Source organism: Ruditapes philippinarum, unplaced genomic scaffold (assembly GCF_026571515.1).
Source record: "Ruditapes philippinarum isolate M1 unplaced genomic scaffold, ASM2657151v2 ctg6660_1_1_1_1, whole genome shotgun sequence".
Taxonomy (NCBI): domain Eukaryota; kingdom Metazoa; phylum Mollusca; class Bivalvia; order Venerida; family Veneridae; genus Ruditapes; species Ruditapes philippinarum.
The window spans coordinates 271-18,176 of record NW_026855337.1 but is presented as its reverse complement, the minus strand read 5'-3'; the positions used below and the strand labels follow the sequence as shown (position 1 = coordinate 18,176).

Here is a 17,906-nt window from a genome sequence, read left to right as displayed (position 1 = left end):
AAAAAAGGAAATAACTGGGAAATATGGATGACACAGTTATATAACTTGGCTATATCATGTACTTTGTATTGATAAGTAAGTGTGGAAATTATGAAGCCATTAGTATAGATAGAACTTAAGATATTTCCAACTTGCCGTTTTAGGTTAACCATTATTCATTTTCTAAGTGCTGAAAAGGGCAATAACTTGGTAAATTTGGAAGCCATAGTTATGTAACTTGACTATATCATGTAATTTGTATTGATTAGTAAGTGTGTAAACTAAGAAGCCATTGGTAGAGGTAGAACTTAAGAAAAATCCAACTTGCCGTTGTAGGTTAACCTCGTACGGACAGACGGACGGACGGACAGACGGATGGACGGTTCAATTACTATATGCCCGGGGGCATAACAATTATATAAATGGATCTCTTTTCTATCTAAATAGTATTTATGATTTCTTTATTTTCAATTACTTTACGCCAAATGTATTTGTGTGTTTATTGCCACGCGTTTGCAGTCCTCTTGTGTGGTATACTTTAATAAATGAAGATATATTTTATATAAAGTAAGGTTATAAAAATGCTTTTTTGTTCATGTCATCTTTGATATGCAGGCAGAATTGTTTCCTCAATACATGGCACGTATTGAGATTGGTTATTATTTTCTGTCTCAGCATGATGATGCAACTCGATACTTTTTACAGAATCCGTTACAATTGAAAACTTAAACTTACAAGGTTAATATGTTTTATCATATATTATTAAATGTATGCATCAAACATATACCAGTACCGATTTTCTAGAACAAAAAACAGTTTAGAAGATAATGTTCCATGTGACACATTAAAATGAGATAACAATACCGCTGTAAAACACATTCTAACAGAATGTGAAGTTAAAGATTTTGCCCTACGGGGTTTGTAAACTTTAGTGAATTAATAATGGAAATTTCATATTAGATTTTCCTACAATTGTCATGACAGCACTAGTCCAAGTGGTGTTTATTTGTTTTAATAATGAAAAATTTTATAACAATTTTTTGAGGTATCGACATTGCAAATGAAAATAGAATATGCTTAAATCATTTACATCATTTGAATATAGTTTATTCGCTTAAGGTTTGTTTGCTTGACGTTTTAGTTTGTCCTCAGATGAAGTCAATATTAGGAATGATTCATTCACATGATACTTTCTAAATACATATTGTCTCAATTTACATTATAATCTTTCGTACGAGACACATATATTGTTATCGATTTGATGGCAACAAGTGTCAGGGACAGAAGCTTACATGTATATTTAAATTATTCGATCGCCAACTTTAAAATCTTATCATATTTGTTTTACTTTTTGCGAAGAAAATATTAAGCATAAATGAACACATCTGCGGATGTTTCAAAATGTTAAATGTTCAATTCTGCTTAAGCCGGTGCTAAGGGGGGGGGGCTCGGACGGTGAGTTCACTTTACAGTACCGTCCATAAACAATCAAACCGAGCCTGCAACATTTTCAATTTTGCCGTGTTGGGCTTTCTTTAGGGATTCTTGTTTTCTCTATTCCATATTTAGGAAAATATTCATGAATATGAAATCACTATTTCTTTATCTTCGGGGAAAGACTTAAAGTCTTATAAAGATCAATTTTAGTCTGTAATAACACGATTTCAATAATTGATTGACTGATTGATTTTCTTTAGACCGGGCGGTCAAGGATAGCCTACGAAAGTGCAAGCACTTATTTCAAGTAGAGTCCTTACCTCAGCAGACTCTAGAGAGAGCAATGAGATACAAGGGAATCCGGGGACTAGTCCCTAGCTCATATTGAATAGATGCCTTGGTTCTTTATGCCCAGTGTATAGCACTGATACATGCGAAGATTACCTGGGTTTTTTACCAGTAAACCTCTAGGTAGGTGGTAAACACTGAAAGTGTCACTGAAAAGTCCCAAGGGTGTAATTCAGGATCGAATCCGGAACCTCAGGAGTGACAGTCAGTGGTCTAACCAACTGAGCTATCGAGCCGCCTACAGATGCAGAAAATACAAATGACGAACAAAACCTAGCAAGCAGTGTCTGTAGTACACTTTTTATAACAGACTTTTGGCAACCGCCAAAATAATGCACAATAAATTATCGACTGGTTTCAAATACAACTTTTCGAATATACACTTAACAACTTTACAACTTTTCTTACGCTACCAGTAGCCTTTTTGAAATAGTTTTAAAACTATTGAGGATAATTGCTTCAAGTTTCAAGGGTTGTTACAGAAGTGTGTCAGATTGTGTATGGTGTAAAACAAACAACATGAATCTCCAAATTTTAAAGATTTTGTATATTATTTGATCCCACATTACAAAGTCACAAAATTTATCGGATAAATTCAGTTTCTTATAAAATGAAAGTCATGGTCCCCAATCTTGCAAAAGTCCTTGAAATGCTAAAATCAAATTTTCAGTAGATTGAAAAAAGAATGTTAATTGTTATCACCATCCATCTTTGTATAACGTAAATGTAAAAATATATATCACATGACGCATGTCATTCTCATTTCTGACACATGAAAATACTAACAACATGCTATTCAACGTCTAGGACATTCTTAACTTAATTGTGAATATGTACTTGAATTTTAATTTTAAATGCCTTTTCAAGTTCCATAACATAAAGTATTCAGTGTTTTGGTCATGTATTCTTGGCATTATTTAAAACTAAATACTTGGTATGACCACCGTTTGCTTCGATAACCGCCCTGCATCGGCTGCGCATGGACAAGACGTAATTGTGACAAGTGGCTTGAGAAACACGGTTCCACTTCTCCATGACAAACTGTGCCCACATGAGCTATTAAACAGTTTTTTCTTATCTTTTTGTAGGGAATGGGAATATAAAATCACAATAAAAGATAAAAAAAATAACAGCGGTTATAAAAACAAAATTTAATAAAGAATACACTGTTGAAAACGTTAGGTTCTGAATAGTTGGCTAAATTAGCAACCTAAAAAACGGGGTTCCTTTGGATAATTAATAAAATTATTCTTAGCTCGACATTATTTCAGGCAAGACAATTTAGTAGACTAGACTAACCTTGACCTCCATTCATAAATGACCTTGACATTCTTGCTTATTTTGTGCTATTTGTGGCTATAACTTTGTTATTTTTGAATAGTTTGTCTTCAAAGTTGAGGATAGTCCATTAAGTCAATCCAAAAATTGACAGTCATTCATAAATGACATTACCCTCTAATGTTAAATGTCCATTTTTAATTTTTTTTTTTTTTTTTTTTTTTTGTTATTTATTTATTTATTTATGTATTTTTTGCCATTATTGACTGTAACTTTGTTTTTAAAGGGACTCCACTGAGGTTTAAAAATCCTAAAAACATAACATTTGAACTTCTTACATAAATGAGCTTGGACTTTTTATACAGAAATAAATGCAAAGAAAGTTAAGAAAAATACTTTGAAATCAATTGAAAATCATATGTTTATGCTTTCCTTAGCCCGATTTGAGTGAAAAACGTTTAAACGCTTTTCATTTTGGGTCATTTATTACAATTTGGGTAATTATTCTGGAAAACGAAGTGCGCAAATGATCTGAAATTTTGCACAAATATTAGTGGTATAAACCAACATCAAATGGTACATTTATCTGGAAAAATTATTTTCAGTCCCACCATGTCAAAAAAAACTCAGTGGAGTCCTTTTAATGGATTGTTGACACTTGAACATAATATTTTTTTAGGATTTATCCTTTAAGGACATTGACGATCCCTCATAAATGACCATGACTTTGAAGGTCAAATTATTGATATTTTCATTTTTTGCTGTAACTGGCTCTAACTTCATATAATAACAGAACATATTTAGGATAAGATCTTCATGTATATCAAATTCAAATTAACCTTTGCTCTTAAATGACATTGACCTTCAAGGTTAAATTATTAAATTTTCAGTGATTTTTGCTTTTAGTATTCCCCGCCAAAAGGCGGCGATGGATATAGAAATAGTCTCCGTCTCTCCGTCTGTCCTTCTGTCCGTCATTCCGTCCCAAATTTTCGTCCGGAGCATATCTCAAAGAGTGTTTGATGTATCAACTTGAAACTTCATAGGTAGATAGATCATATTAAGGAGGTGTGCAGTGCATAAGAATGATAACTCTATCTTGCATAATTTTTCCGTTATTGCCCTTTGTTATTTTTCAAACTTAATTGTTGTCCAAAGCATAATTCAAAATGCCTTTGAAATATCAACATGGAACTTCATAGGTAGATAGATCTCACTCAGGAGGTGTGCAGTGCAAAGGAAAAGACACTATACCCTGCATTTTTTTAGTTATTGCCCTTTGTTATTTTTCACACTTAATTTTTCACCTGAGTGGAGTATAACGAGATGTCAACATGAAACTTCATAAGTGGATTTATCTTATTAAGGAGGAATGCTGTCTGCAAGAATGATAACTCTTCCATAAATAAATCTTGAGTAATGCCTTTTGTGTTTTTTCATACTTTTGTCCGGAGTTTATCTCAAAAAGTGTTAGAGGTATCATCTTGAAACATCATAGGTGGATAGATATCATTAAGGAGGAGTGCAGCGCACAAGAATGATTACCTTACCGTGCATAATTTTTCAGTGATTGCCCTTTGTTATTTTTTCATACTTATTTGTTGTCCAGACAGTAACTCATTAAGAATTTACTATATAAGGTATTCACTTGAAATTCAAAATATAACTAGGTGGCTGCTATGAGAAGTGGAGAGTTTGACTTCATACTTAGTGTAATTTAAAGTGACTAATAACTGTAACTCTCTTATGGATCTTTATCTTTTTTATTCATATTTTTTCTGGGGAGCCCTTTGTTTGATTTCATATATATCTACTCTTGATAAATATATAAAAATGGTGTACTTTGTAGGAGTTTTTGTTTTGTATTTTGTATTTAATGTTGCAAGATCTAACTGTTTTAGCGTATAAAGGCACATGGAAGAATGAGGCATCTAATGCCATGTCAAGTAAGTATGAATGATGATAAATTGTCTTTGGTCCATGTGTATAGTTTGATTTTGTACAACTAACCCCTAAATCATAAATTTCCTTTCAGAACAAACCTTTAAATTTTGATAAAAGCTTTTACAATTAAAAAGGATTAAATTTTTACAGCGGTCTTATACTTGGATATTAATTGGAGCGCAAAAACGTCAACATTAAACTAGAAAAACGGGCTCACAATAACCTTAACATTTGACCTTGAGATCTGAAAATAAGGGAATTGGTATTCACATAGGTTTCGAATCTGTAATCACTTCGGTCATCAGTATTGTCATAGGTTTAGTAAAAGCAATATTTATTTCCAGAATTTACAAAACATAAATATACATTACAATCAGAAGACACTGTATAATAAGAAACATGGAAGACTCATGATATAAGTTAATGATATAAAATGCTGAAGAATTATTAACTTAATTAAATCCGGAAGAGGATTTGAAACCAAGTTCAAGACTTACGTAAATTCATTTCCTCAGTGGGTTGGAAAGTTAACAGCTGACTGGTCACAATAATATGTAATGTTTTGACATAGGTTTCAAATCTGTAATCACTTCAGCCATCAGTTTTCATTACCAAAATACCTGAATTGAATTATTCTGCTCTACAACATATACATGCTTCCAATGAGCAAACACAATCGGCGGGGATGGTCATTTTAAGATGGCTTTTGTTGACTGTAACTTGGTTATAAATAAATGGTATATCTTCATACTTTGATTAAACAATATTTCGGACAAAATCCTTCTGAAAGGTTGAATTGACCTTGAACTGCAGCTTTAAATGACCTTGACCGTCCATGTCAAATTACTGAATTTTGTGTTAAAGCTTTTGTTATTTACATACATATTTGATTCATCTGTTGACAAAGTGACATTGACCGTCAGATTATTGATTTGTATTATATTTGAAATCTTCATTTATTTATGAAAAAGGATTTATACTTGGACAAAACTAGTATGACTAAACAGACCTATTCAAATTAAAGGAAAGCTTAATTTTTATCTTTAAGATTTGTTTTAACAGTTTATTTGTTTGCTTTTTAAAAAAGTCAAAAAGTCGAGTGTGCCCCCGCCCGGAGTTGGCTCTTGGTAGACTTATTGTATAATTGTAAATTGTATATCGAACAATGACCTTTGTATTAAACTTTATTTCCTGAAAAAAATATTCAGTTCCTTTCGCTAGTTTTAAAGTAATTTCGAAAATGCTACTGGGAGCGTCAGAACAGTTGTTCAGTGTATTTCTACAAATGGTTTATCAGTTTATTTAAGTTATATGATATTTACAAATTATTTAAATTATACAGATAACATATGACAAAAGAAAGAATATTAGTTAAACAGATCCGGTGTTCATGTACGAACAACTTGGCAGAACAACCGAGTTCTCATCATTTAGCTAGATTACTTCCTCACATTAAAGAATTGAAGTCCCAAATGTATTGGCCAAATATTTTACTTGAATACAAAGTCAATTCATATCTAAATAATCTGTTTATTTGTATATCTGATAAGGTCTGATCTCCCTTGGAAATCAGAATGATACAATATTTATGTGAAATCGTTGCTCTCAGTTGCTTAGACTATTCAAAACATGCGCTGATGCAGATTAACCGTATAAATACATTACATGTATTACTGTGCTAAAACATTAATAATTTACACGATACAAATAAGTGGGTGGGGTATGGCCCCCTAAGATTTACAAAGCTATTTTAGGTGACAACGGATCAATTATCACTAAAAATTCCTAAAATGAGATTATTTCCTCAGTAGATTTATCAACCTTTTCTGAACACATTCGTGATTTAATTTTGGAAGCAGTTAGCCCCAAAAATGTGTTTTTAAACGTTTTAAAACGGTGGTTATAACATTTTTATCTGCTATTTGCGTATCCTGTCAATTATCGATAACGCTCCGCCCCCTGTTGAGGAATCAATGAGGGAAATCGGTAGTTCCATATATCCGTGAATTACCGGACCATACTATTCGTAATACATGTTTCGTATAAATACTGTACTGTACATATTTTATAAATATTTCGACTTTAATCGGCTATCTTTTATTTAGCCTTTTAAAAACTTAAGAAATAATCGGCCAAGATGTAACATAAATAATTTAGAATAGCGGCAAGGGTGATTAAAACAATGTAGCTGCCTATTATATCAATAATGTGTGAAAAATCGTAATCTGATAGACATTACATTGAGTTTATGGACAATTGAACGGATCCAATAGCTTTCTGTACATTCAACCTCGTTTTCTTACAGTATAAAACATTTTGTAAAAAGAAACAGACAACATTTTTATGTAAACGACAATAGATATGACTGGTGATGACAAATTTCTAAAATATTTTATGATAATCTGCGGATGATATTTTCTTTATGATTCGATAGAAAATCGGACATTTATAAATATATTTTAGTGAATGTTTTGAATATTATGTTTGCCAGTAAAGCGAACACACAATACTAATAAACCTGAGACAAAGAATGAAATTTATTAAGTGTATATCCCAGAAGAAACTGAATTGAGATCTATGCCGTGCATAGATGAATAATTATGATAATAAAAGTCAAAGACAGATCATATTGATCGAGTGATGTCTTTTATTTCTTTTAAAATATGTCAGGCATTTATATGAATTGGTCGGACAAAAATATATAAAATCTCAGTCTTATTTGTACATCGTATCACGGACTTAATTAAGCCTAGTTTTTCGCTTTTTAAATTAAACCAATTTTAAATTTTACTTAATAAGTTATCTAACGGAAAATTTATAACAGAATACATTTAGGAGCGGGACCCCGACATAATTAAATAATGTAATGATAATAATAAGCTTCGAAAGCAAAACAAATAAATTATCCACGTTAAATGCGTTCCATTCCCCCCCCCCACAGAGTGCCTCAAATTTTACCAATAGTCACGTGACATCTGAGACAGATACCAGACGGACAGTATATCATGTTAAGATTTGAAGAAATTTTTGCTATAAACTGATATTTATCAGCAGATTTTTAATTGGTCAGATGTCACTGGGTCATAAAAAAGTTGTTCGAGTATGTTCCCGCACTTGTGACCCCTTTGGTGCCATATTTGCGTGTAATGCAATAATTTAGCGTGTGAAACGCTGGGGTCTGAGAGAGAGAACAGCCGATTTATGACACTTCGTTTGATGCGGGGTCGGTCTTACTTTGAATAGGCATTACTTTTTAAAAATCAAACAATTTACATGCGGTTTAAAGCACATGAAAGGGAATTCATTTACGAAGGGAACCGTGTCAGGGATTTTTGTTAGCTCAATCAGTGACAAGTTACCCACATTAAATAAAATAGAATATTACCAACTGGATTCGACTACATCTTTCAATGTATATGTTGGCAAATAAGTAAATCATTTTTTCAAAAACAACAGGCGTGAATGTAATTTACAACTGTTTTGGTAAGAATTCTTACAACGAAAATGATTAAATGGCCCTAATGAGATTCGGACAAACCGTTTAATAGTGAGAACAATTGGATCGAAGTTTGTAATATTTACTACTCGGAGGGGAGAATGGATGCGAATCCACGTTGCAATTAAAATCCATTGCTGTATTACGATATGTGTTATGATTATTTGTTATACTACAGTGTGTTATATTTGATAAGCACGCAGAATTTTATCTCTCAATACATGACACTTATATTTAGATTGGATATTATTTGCTGATTGGAATGTCAGTCTACCCTTGACTATGCAACTTCAGTCATTGTAACTGAATCCGTATTAACTAACAAGGGTCATCTTAATTCATATATTTTAATGTATGAATCAACATATACCATGTCCGCTTATCTAGAGAACGGAAACAGTTGCGAAGATAATGTTTCATGTTATCCATTTAAAGAGGTTGTGGATACCGATGAAGAACATATTACATGTTATCCATTTCAAGAGGCTATTGATACCGATGAAGAACATATTCTAAGACAACGTGATTTTGCTGATTTTGCCCTACAGGGTTTGTAAACTTTATTAAATTAAAGATTTACATTTCATACTAGATTTTTCTACAATTGTTATGACGTTATTTGTCCAAGTGGTGTATTTTGTTATTATTTTGAAAATGTGTTTAAAACAATGAAATTATTTTTTGAGGAACCGACATTGCAAAATTAAAAACAACATGCTTACGCCATTTTAAAATAGTGTATTCGCCTAGGGTTTGTTTGCTTGTAGTTAAAGTTTGTCTTCAGATGTGGTCAGTATTGGGAATGATTCATTTTATGATACTTCCTTAATGTATATTATCTCATTCTCATTTTTCATTTTCATCTTTCGTACAAGAAACATATATTTTTTATCGATTTGATAGCAACAGTAGTCAGGGACAAAGCAAATATCTATATTAAATGATATTCGATCACTAACTTAAAAATCTTAATATAATTTGTCTTACCTTTGGTGTCTGCGGTTCTCATCAGGTGCCCGTTCGTGCCTGAAATAATGCACGGAAGGGCACCTGAGGTCTTCCTCCACCAGTAAAGCTGGAACGTCGCGATATGACCTATACTGTGTCGATGTGACGTAAAACCCAAAACAAACAAACGAAACATATGCAGAGAATACAAATGACAAACAAAACCTAGCAGCAAGCAGAGTCTGCAGTACACTTTTTATGACAAACTTTGATTTTGGCAACGGCCAAAATAATAAGACAGTAAATAATTGACTGGTTTCAAATAAAACTTCCCGATAATATGTTTACCAATTGGTTTTTGTGTCGCCTTGAAAAAGGCGACATATAGGGATTACTTTTGTCGGCGGCGTCGTTGTCGGCGTCGTTGTCGGCGTCGTTGCCGGTGTCGGCGTCGGCGTCCCCTTAAGCTTGTCCGGAGCATAAGTCAGTCATTATAAGTCGGATTGACGTCAAACTTGGTATGCATGCTTCTTCGTGACCCGAAGTGCAGTGCACAAAAACCTGTACTCTGCACTTCTTATTTTTTGAGTTATTGCCCTTTGTTAATTTTCATACTTTATTTTTGTCCGGGCCATTTCTCCTAAAGTATAAAATCTATGGACTTGAAACTTTATAGGATGATAGATCTCATTAAGAAGAAGTGCAGTGCGCAAGAACTGGTACTCTGCGCTTCTTATTTTTTGAGTTATTGCCCTTTGTTAATTTTCATACTTAATTTTTGTCCGGGCCATTTCTCCTAAAGTATAAAAGCTATGGACATGAATCTTCATAGGATGATAGATCTCATTAAGAAGAAGTGCAGTGCGCAAGAACTGGTACTCTGGGCTTCTTATTTTTTGAGTTATTGCCCTTTGTTAATTTTCATACTTTATTTTTGTCCAGGCCATTTCTCCTAAAGTATAAAAGCTATGGACATGAAACTTCATAGGATGATAGATCTCATTTAGAAGAAGTGCAGTGCCCAAGAACTGGTACTCTGCACTTCTTATTTTTTGAGTTATTGCCCTTGTTAATTTTCAAACTTTATTTTTGTCCAGGCCATTTCTCATAAATTATAAAGGCTTTAGACTTGAAACTTAATAGGATGATAGATCTTATTGATAAGAAGTGCAGTGCACAGAAACTGCTGCTCTGCATTTCTTATTTTTTGATTTATTGCCCTTTGTTAATTTTCAAATTTCATTTTTGTCCTGGCCATTTCTCCTAAACTATATTGTTCACAAGGCGACACATCCGGCTCGCGGAGTTCTAGTTTTATAAATATGCTTACCAAATTGTTAATAAGATAATTCAAAAAACATACGTGGATGAAATTGACAAAATATTTAAATGATACAGATAACCTATGACAAAAGAAAGAATATAAGTTTTACAAATTCATTGTTCATATACGAACACCTTGGTTGAACAACAGAGTTCTTATAAGCCAGCTCGATAACTTCCTCACATAAAAGAATTGAAGTCCCAGCCGAGATTCGAACCAGCCTAAATTGGTTGGAAATGTATATATAAACCATATTCACTTACCTATTTTCCAGACAATGGGAACAGTGGGAACATGTGCGAAGATCGGTTATCATGTAACACATTTAAAGTAGATCTGAATATGGATGAAGAGCATAATCCATTAAAGGAAGACGTAAATACTTATTACGTGGCAGAATATGTATTTGCCCTTCTGAGTAAGAAATCGTTATTGAATACAAATATTTATTACGTTCTACATTTACTATGATTTTCATATCATCTTACTTTTTCAAGCTGCATATAGTTTACTCGCCTTAAGTTGTTTGCCATTAATTTCAGTTTGTCCTCATATGAAGTTTCATTTTATATGACCCTTGCAAAATGTACATTTTGACAATTTTTTTTAATTTTCGTACGAGGCACTTATCGAATAACAGGCACCACCAGTTGCGTTGCTAGGAATTACAAGTAGCCAAAATATAAAATAACTCGTGGTCAATTCTCGTTTCTTATTCATTTAAACATCAGGTTTCTAATTTTACATTTTTATTCTTCTCTTTATGAAGGAAAAACGTTAAAATAAATTAAAACCTAACCGAGCTTGCATATTATTTAAAACTCAAATCACTATTTCTATATATTCAGGAGAACTCGTTAGCTTTCATCAACGTTTTGGCTGTACTAACACGTCTACAGATGCAGAAGATACCCAACTAGATGAAAATCCAGCAGATAAAGACGGTAGTACACGTTTTGTGAGAGATTTTGATTTTGTCTCCCTTGACAAGTTACCCACATTTAATAATATAGAATATTACCAACAGGATTCGATTACATCTTTCAATATATATGTTGGCAAATTAGTAGATCAATTTTCAAAAACAACAGGTGTGAATGTAATTTACAAACTATTTAAGTAAGAATTATTACAAATAAAAAGAATGATTTAAATTGCGCTAACCAGATTCGGATCAACCGCTCAATATGCCAATCCTCGTTGCCATTAGTATCCATTGCTGTATTACGATATGTTATGATTATTTGTTATACTACAGTGTGTTATATTTGAAAAGCAGACAGAATTTTATCTCTCAATACATGACAATTATATTTAGATTGGTTATTATTTGCTGATTGGAATGTCAGTCTTCTCCTTGACTATGCAACTACAATTATTGTTACTGAATCCGTATTAGTTGAAATCTTTAACTTACAAGGTCATCTTAATTCATATATTTTTAAATGTATTAATCAAACATATACCATTGGTGCTTATCTAGAGAACGGAAACAGTTGCGAAGATCATGTTTCATGTTATCCATTTAAAGAGGCTATTGATACCGATGAAGAACATATTCTAAGACAGCGTGATTTTGCTGATTTTGCCCTACAGGGTTTGTAAACTTTATTAAATTAACGATATACATTTATTTCTAGATTTTTCTACAATTGTTATGATCTTATTTGTCCAAGTGGTGTATTTTGTTATTATGTTGAAAATGTGTTTAAGAACAATAAAATTATTTTTTGAGGAACCAACATTGCAAAATTAAAAACAACATGCTTACGTCATTTTAAAATAGTGTATTCGCCTAGGGTTTGTCTGCTTGCAGTTAAACTTTGTCTTCAGATGTTGTCAGTAATAGGAATGATTCATAATATGATACTTCCTTAATATATATTATCTCATTCACATTTTTCATTTTCATCTCTCGTACAAGACACATATATTTTAATCGATTTGATGGCAACAGTAGTTAGGGACAAAGCAAATATCTATATTAAATGATATTCGATCACTAACTTAAAAATCTTAAATTTTTTCTTACCTTTGGTGTCTGCAGTTCTATTCAGGTGCCCGTTCGTGCCTGAAATAATGCACGGAAGGGCACCTGAGGTCTTCCTCCGCCAGTAAAATTGGAACGTCGCGATATGACCCAAAAACAAACAACCGAATAAACTTACTTTTGGTGAAGAAAATACATTTAAAGACATTAAAAACATAATGAACTTGCACATGAGTAAAATATTCATGAACCTAAAATCACGATTTCTATATTGTCAGGGAAAAACGTAACGTCTTATAAAGATAAACTTTTAGTCTGTAATAACACGTTACCATATGCAAAGAATACAAATGACAAACAAAACCTAGCCGGCAGAACCGGTAGTACACTTTTTATGACAAACTTTGATTTTGGCAACGGCCAAAATAATAACACAGTAAATTTTCGACTGGTTAATTCGATAATATGTTTACCAAATGTTTTTTTATATAAATATGCTTACCAAATTCTTAATAATTTTATTCAGAAAACATACGTGGATGAAATTGACAAAATATTTAAATGATACAGATAGCCTATGACAAAAGAAAGAATATAAGTTTTACAAATTCATTGTTCATATACGAACACCTTGGTTGAACAACAGAGTTCTTATAAGCCAGCTCGATAACTTCCTCACATAAAAGAATTGAAGTCCCAGCCGAGATTCGAACCAGCCTTAATTGGTTGGAAATGTATACATAAACCATATTCCCTTACCTATTTTCCAGACAATGGGAACAGTGGGAACAGGTGCGAAGACCGGTTATCATGTAACACATTTAAAGTAGATCTGGATATGGATGAAGAGCATAATCCATTAAAGGAAGACGGGAATACTTATTGCATGACAAAATATGAATTTGCCCTTCAGAGTAAGAAATCGTTACTGAAATGCAAATATTTATTACATTCTACATTTACTATGATTTTCACATCATCTAACTTGTTCGAGCTGCATATAGTTTACTCGCCTTAGGTTGTTCGCCATTATTTTTAGTTTGTCCTCATATGACGCTTCATTTTATATGACCCTTGCAAAATGTACTTTTTGACAATTTTTTAAATTTTCGTGCGAGGCACTTATACAATTACAGGCACCACCAGTTGCTAGGGATTACAGGAAGCCAAAATATAAAATAACTCGTGGTCTTTTCTCGTTTTTTATTCATTTAAATATCAGGTTTCTAATTTTTCATTTTTTATGCTTCTCTTTATGAAGGAAATACGTTAAAATAAATTTAAAATTAACTGAGCTTGCATATTATTTAAAATCTCAAATCACTATTTCTATATGTTCAGGAGAATACGTTAGCTTTCATCAACGTTTTGGCTGTACTAACACGTCTACAGATGCAGAAGATACCCAACTAGATGAAAATCCAGCAGATAAAGACGGTAGTACACGTTTTGTGAGAGATTTTGATTTTGTCTCCCTTGACAAGTTACCCACATTTAATAATATAGAATATTACCAACAGGATTCGATTACATCTTTTTCAATATATATGTTGGCAAATTAGTAGATCAATTTTCAAAAAAACAACAGGTGTGAATGTAATTTACAAACTATTTAAGTAAGAATTATTACAAATAAAAAGAATGATTTAAATTGCGCTAACCAGATTCGGATCAACCGCTCAATTTGCCAATCCTCGTTGCCATTAGTATCCATTGCTGTATTACGATATGTGTTATGATTAATTTTATACAACAGTGTGTTATATTTGATAAGCAGGCAGAATTTTATCTCTCAATACATGACTGGTTATTATTTGCTGATTGGAATGTCAGTCTCTCCTTGACTATGCAACTTCAGTCATTGTAACTGAATCCGTATTAACTAACAAGGTCATCTTAATTCATATATTTTCAAATGTATGAATCAAACATATACCATTGTCGCTTATCTAGAGAACGGAAACAGTTGCGAAGATAATGTTACATGTTATCCATTTAAAGAAGTTATGGATACCGATGAAGAACATATTTCATTTTATCCATTTAAAGAGGCTATGGATACCGATGAAGAACATATTTCATGTTATCCATTAAAAGAGGCTATGGAAACCGATGAAGAACATATTCTAAGACAACGTGATTTTGCCCTACAGGGTTTGTAACCTTTATTAAATTAAAGATATACATTTCATCGTAGAATTTTCTACAACTTTTATGACCTTAATAATGTAAGTGGTGTATGTTTGTTATTATATTGAAAATGTGTTTAAAACCAATATAATTATTTTTTGAGGAACCGACATTGCAAAATTAAAAACAACATGCTTACGTCATTTTAAAATAGTGTACTCGCCTAGGATTTGTTTGCTGTAGTTAAAGTTTGTCTTCAGATGTGGTCAGTCATTATATGATACTTCCTTAATATATATTATCTCATTTTCATTTTTCATTTTCATATTGCGAACAAGACACATATATTTTTATCGATTTGATGGCAACAGTAGTCATGGGCAAAGCAAATATCTATATAAAATGATATTAAATCACTAACTTAAAAATCTTGTAATTTTTCTTAACTTTGTTGTCGGTGGCTCTATTCAGGTGCCCGTTCGTGCCTGAAATAATGCACGGAAGGGCACCTGAGGTCTTCCTCTACCAGTAAAGCTGGAACGTCGCCATATTACCTATACTGTGATGTGATGTAAAACCCAAAAACAAACAAACAAATAAACTTACTTTTGGTGAAGAAAATACAATTGATTTATAGATCAGACTAATACATTTTTTCCGATTACCTAAGTTTATTTTGTAAAAAATGTGCAATTACTTTAATACATAAAATAACAAAGTAAATATTAAGTTATTGATTTCTTTTTTATACATTTGTATCAGTCTATTTGTATAGGAAATATATGTAACTTTGAAACATATGCAAAGAAAAATATGTTCAAGAAATCACAAGACGAAACTTTATCGTATGAAGATATCAAAGTGTGGATGAAAGTCATGGAATCTGTTGGTGTTCTGAACTTACCCCATGGTAGTGCTACACTTTTCCGCACAGGGAGTCAGTATGGATTTACTGCCGCACATATATTGACTAATGGTAAAGTTTCAATTGTTAAATCATTGCAATTATTACCGCCTCACAAAGATTTTTATTTTCCTTCTTCATTACTCTTTAAACGTACTTATAAACTGATGAATGAAATTGTTTAACCGGTTTAAAACATAATGATAGTTCTAATACCTTTCATGTGGCTGTTCCTAATTCAATGAATTTTGAACACAAAATTCTGCTGCAGTTGGCTTGATCATAATTTACAATAGATATTTCTGTTGATTACATATTGACATGTATTGATTAATATTGAAGGTGTAGAGTCGATGATATTGAAACAATAGGCAATTGGAAATGTAATGATTAAATATGGAAAATATAAGAACAAAGCATTGCTTAAAACATAACCTGTAAATCATCATCATGAATTATTTTCTAGTATTTACTCATATTTTACAGGTACCCATATTGTTGATGAAGACATTAGGGCACTCCTTAATCTCGAATGCTCCTTCGTAGAATTTGAATCTTGCAAGAAATTTAGATTGAAAGAAGCTGTGTTGATAAATGTCCACCTGGATATTGCAATTTTGAAATTTCACAATAATGATATAAATGAATTGCCACAACCTCTTTTACTTAGTCACGAAGGCAATTTGACATCATATACAGATCAAGTAGCTGTAATTGGTGCTGGACATCCACACAAACCTTGCACAGTTCTTGAGCATAATGTAAAAGTCATCAACCCATGCAACATACCTGTTTATGATATAAATGAGTTCATGGAACAACATTATGAATATTTTAAAAACATGTGCATCACTAAAGGTGTTGGTATTGAGTCACTTGATAAAAGCTATATAGGACTGACTAGTCCCAAAAACATTATACTCAGCGCATTTTTGGGACATGGGGCTTCTGGTGCCCCTGTTTTATTAAAGACAAACCCTGTGTCAGTTGTCGGAGTTTACACATCCGGATATCCGCAGATATTTTATGATATACATGACATGCAATTTCCACCACAATACACATTTGAATGTGCAACAAAAATGAGTTTTATTTTTCATGAAGTCAATGAATATAGCAAAGATTTAGCAGTTGACATATTTGGTATTTCTTCTTAACTATTTTAAAAAGTAATTAAGAACAACTTAATTTTGTCTCACATTATTTATTTAAAATACAAGCAACATATTACAGTCCATCAGTGAAAATGTATTGCGTTTTTTTAAGTTAGACTGTCATCAACACTGGTATGAGGATAATAACTTGAAATACCTGTAAAATTATTGTACAAAAACCTTTGTTTTGTTTTCCTTTGTATATTTTTAAAGCAATATTATGCCTCAGAAATAAATATATTTCCCATTGTTTTAGAAAAGTGTTATGTATGCAACATATTACATGTATATAGTTTATATCTGACCAGTTGGTATTTCCAATATTATCATTGTTCTATTTTTAGAACATAAACTACATGTATGTACTAGAAGGTTCTTACCTGTTGTAGAAAACTCATGCATTATATTTAGATAGAAACTTCTGGAATGATCTTTATTGTTGAAGTTGCTAGATTATGATTACTTGAGAACATAATAGACCTTTCTGGAAACTTCTTAGTTAATATATATAAGGAGACATTTTTCATTAATCTTACCTTTTAAGTCATCAGTGATCTTTAAGTCATCAGTTACCTTTTTAGTCATCAGTAATCTTTTAAGTCATCAATATATTTGGAGTATTATTCAACTTGGAAATTAAGTGATTTATTGGAGCTTGGATTATTAATTATTCTTGTGGATTTTATTGTGGGAATTTATTCTAAAGTGTTCTTGGATTTAACTTGGATTTAACTGTGCTATTGAAAAAGGATCATTCCAGGATCAGACTAGACATTTGTAATTTTTATTTGGACTTCAGGTATTTGTAAAGATAATTTGTTATTTTATTTTTCTTTAATAATTTTTCTGTAATAAATTTGTTATTGTTACAAGTTTGTTGCTGGCTTTTCTTTCTCGTTACGCCTGGCTCGTAACAGAAATTGGGGGCTCGTCCGGGATTTGAATATTTCCTATTGGCTACATTATTTGAAATT

General features: G+C 32.1%; 2 protein-coding genes across 2 annotated transcripts in view; both read left to right on the top strand.

Annotated features, from left to right (window-relative positions):
• LOC132743005 (uncharacterized) overlaps positions 1–9,039 on the top strand; it is a gene marked incomplete at its 5' end in the record, with an annotated part of 35,585 nt that extends 26,546 nt beyond the window's left edge. Inside the window, 2 exons of the mRNA XM_060731511.1 lie at positions 4,944–4,988; positions 8,918–9,039. Coding sequence (XP_060587494.1) covers positions 4,944–4,988; positions 8,918–9,039 — 167 coding nt within the window. The remainder of the gene's footprint in view (positions 1–4,943; positions 4,989–8,917) is intronic.
• A 1,803-nt stretch (positions 9,040–10,842) lies between these two features.
• Positions 10,843–17,188, top strand: LOC132743007 (uncharacterized). The gene is made up of 8 exons (XM_060731512.1): positions 10,843–11,172; positions 11,603–11,698; positions 12,238–12,351; positions 13,515–13,658; positions 14,086–14,181; positions 14,698–14,898; positions 15,650–15,850; positions 16,265–17,188. Exons 1-8 carry the CDS (start codon positions 11,049–11,051, stop codon positions 16,933–16,935), a joined length of 1,647 nt encoding a protein of 548 aa, XP_060587495.1. The 5' UTR covers positions 10,843–11,048; the 3' UTR covers positions 16,936–17,188.
• The last annotated feature ends 718 nt before the right edge of the window (positions 17,189–17,906 follow it).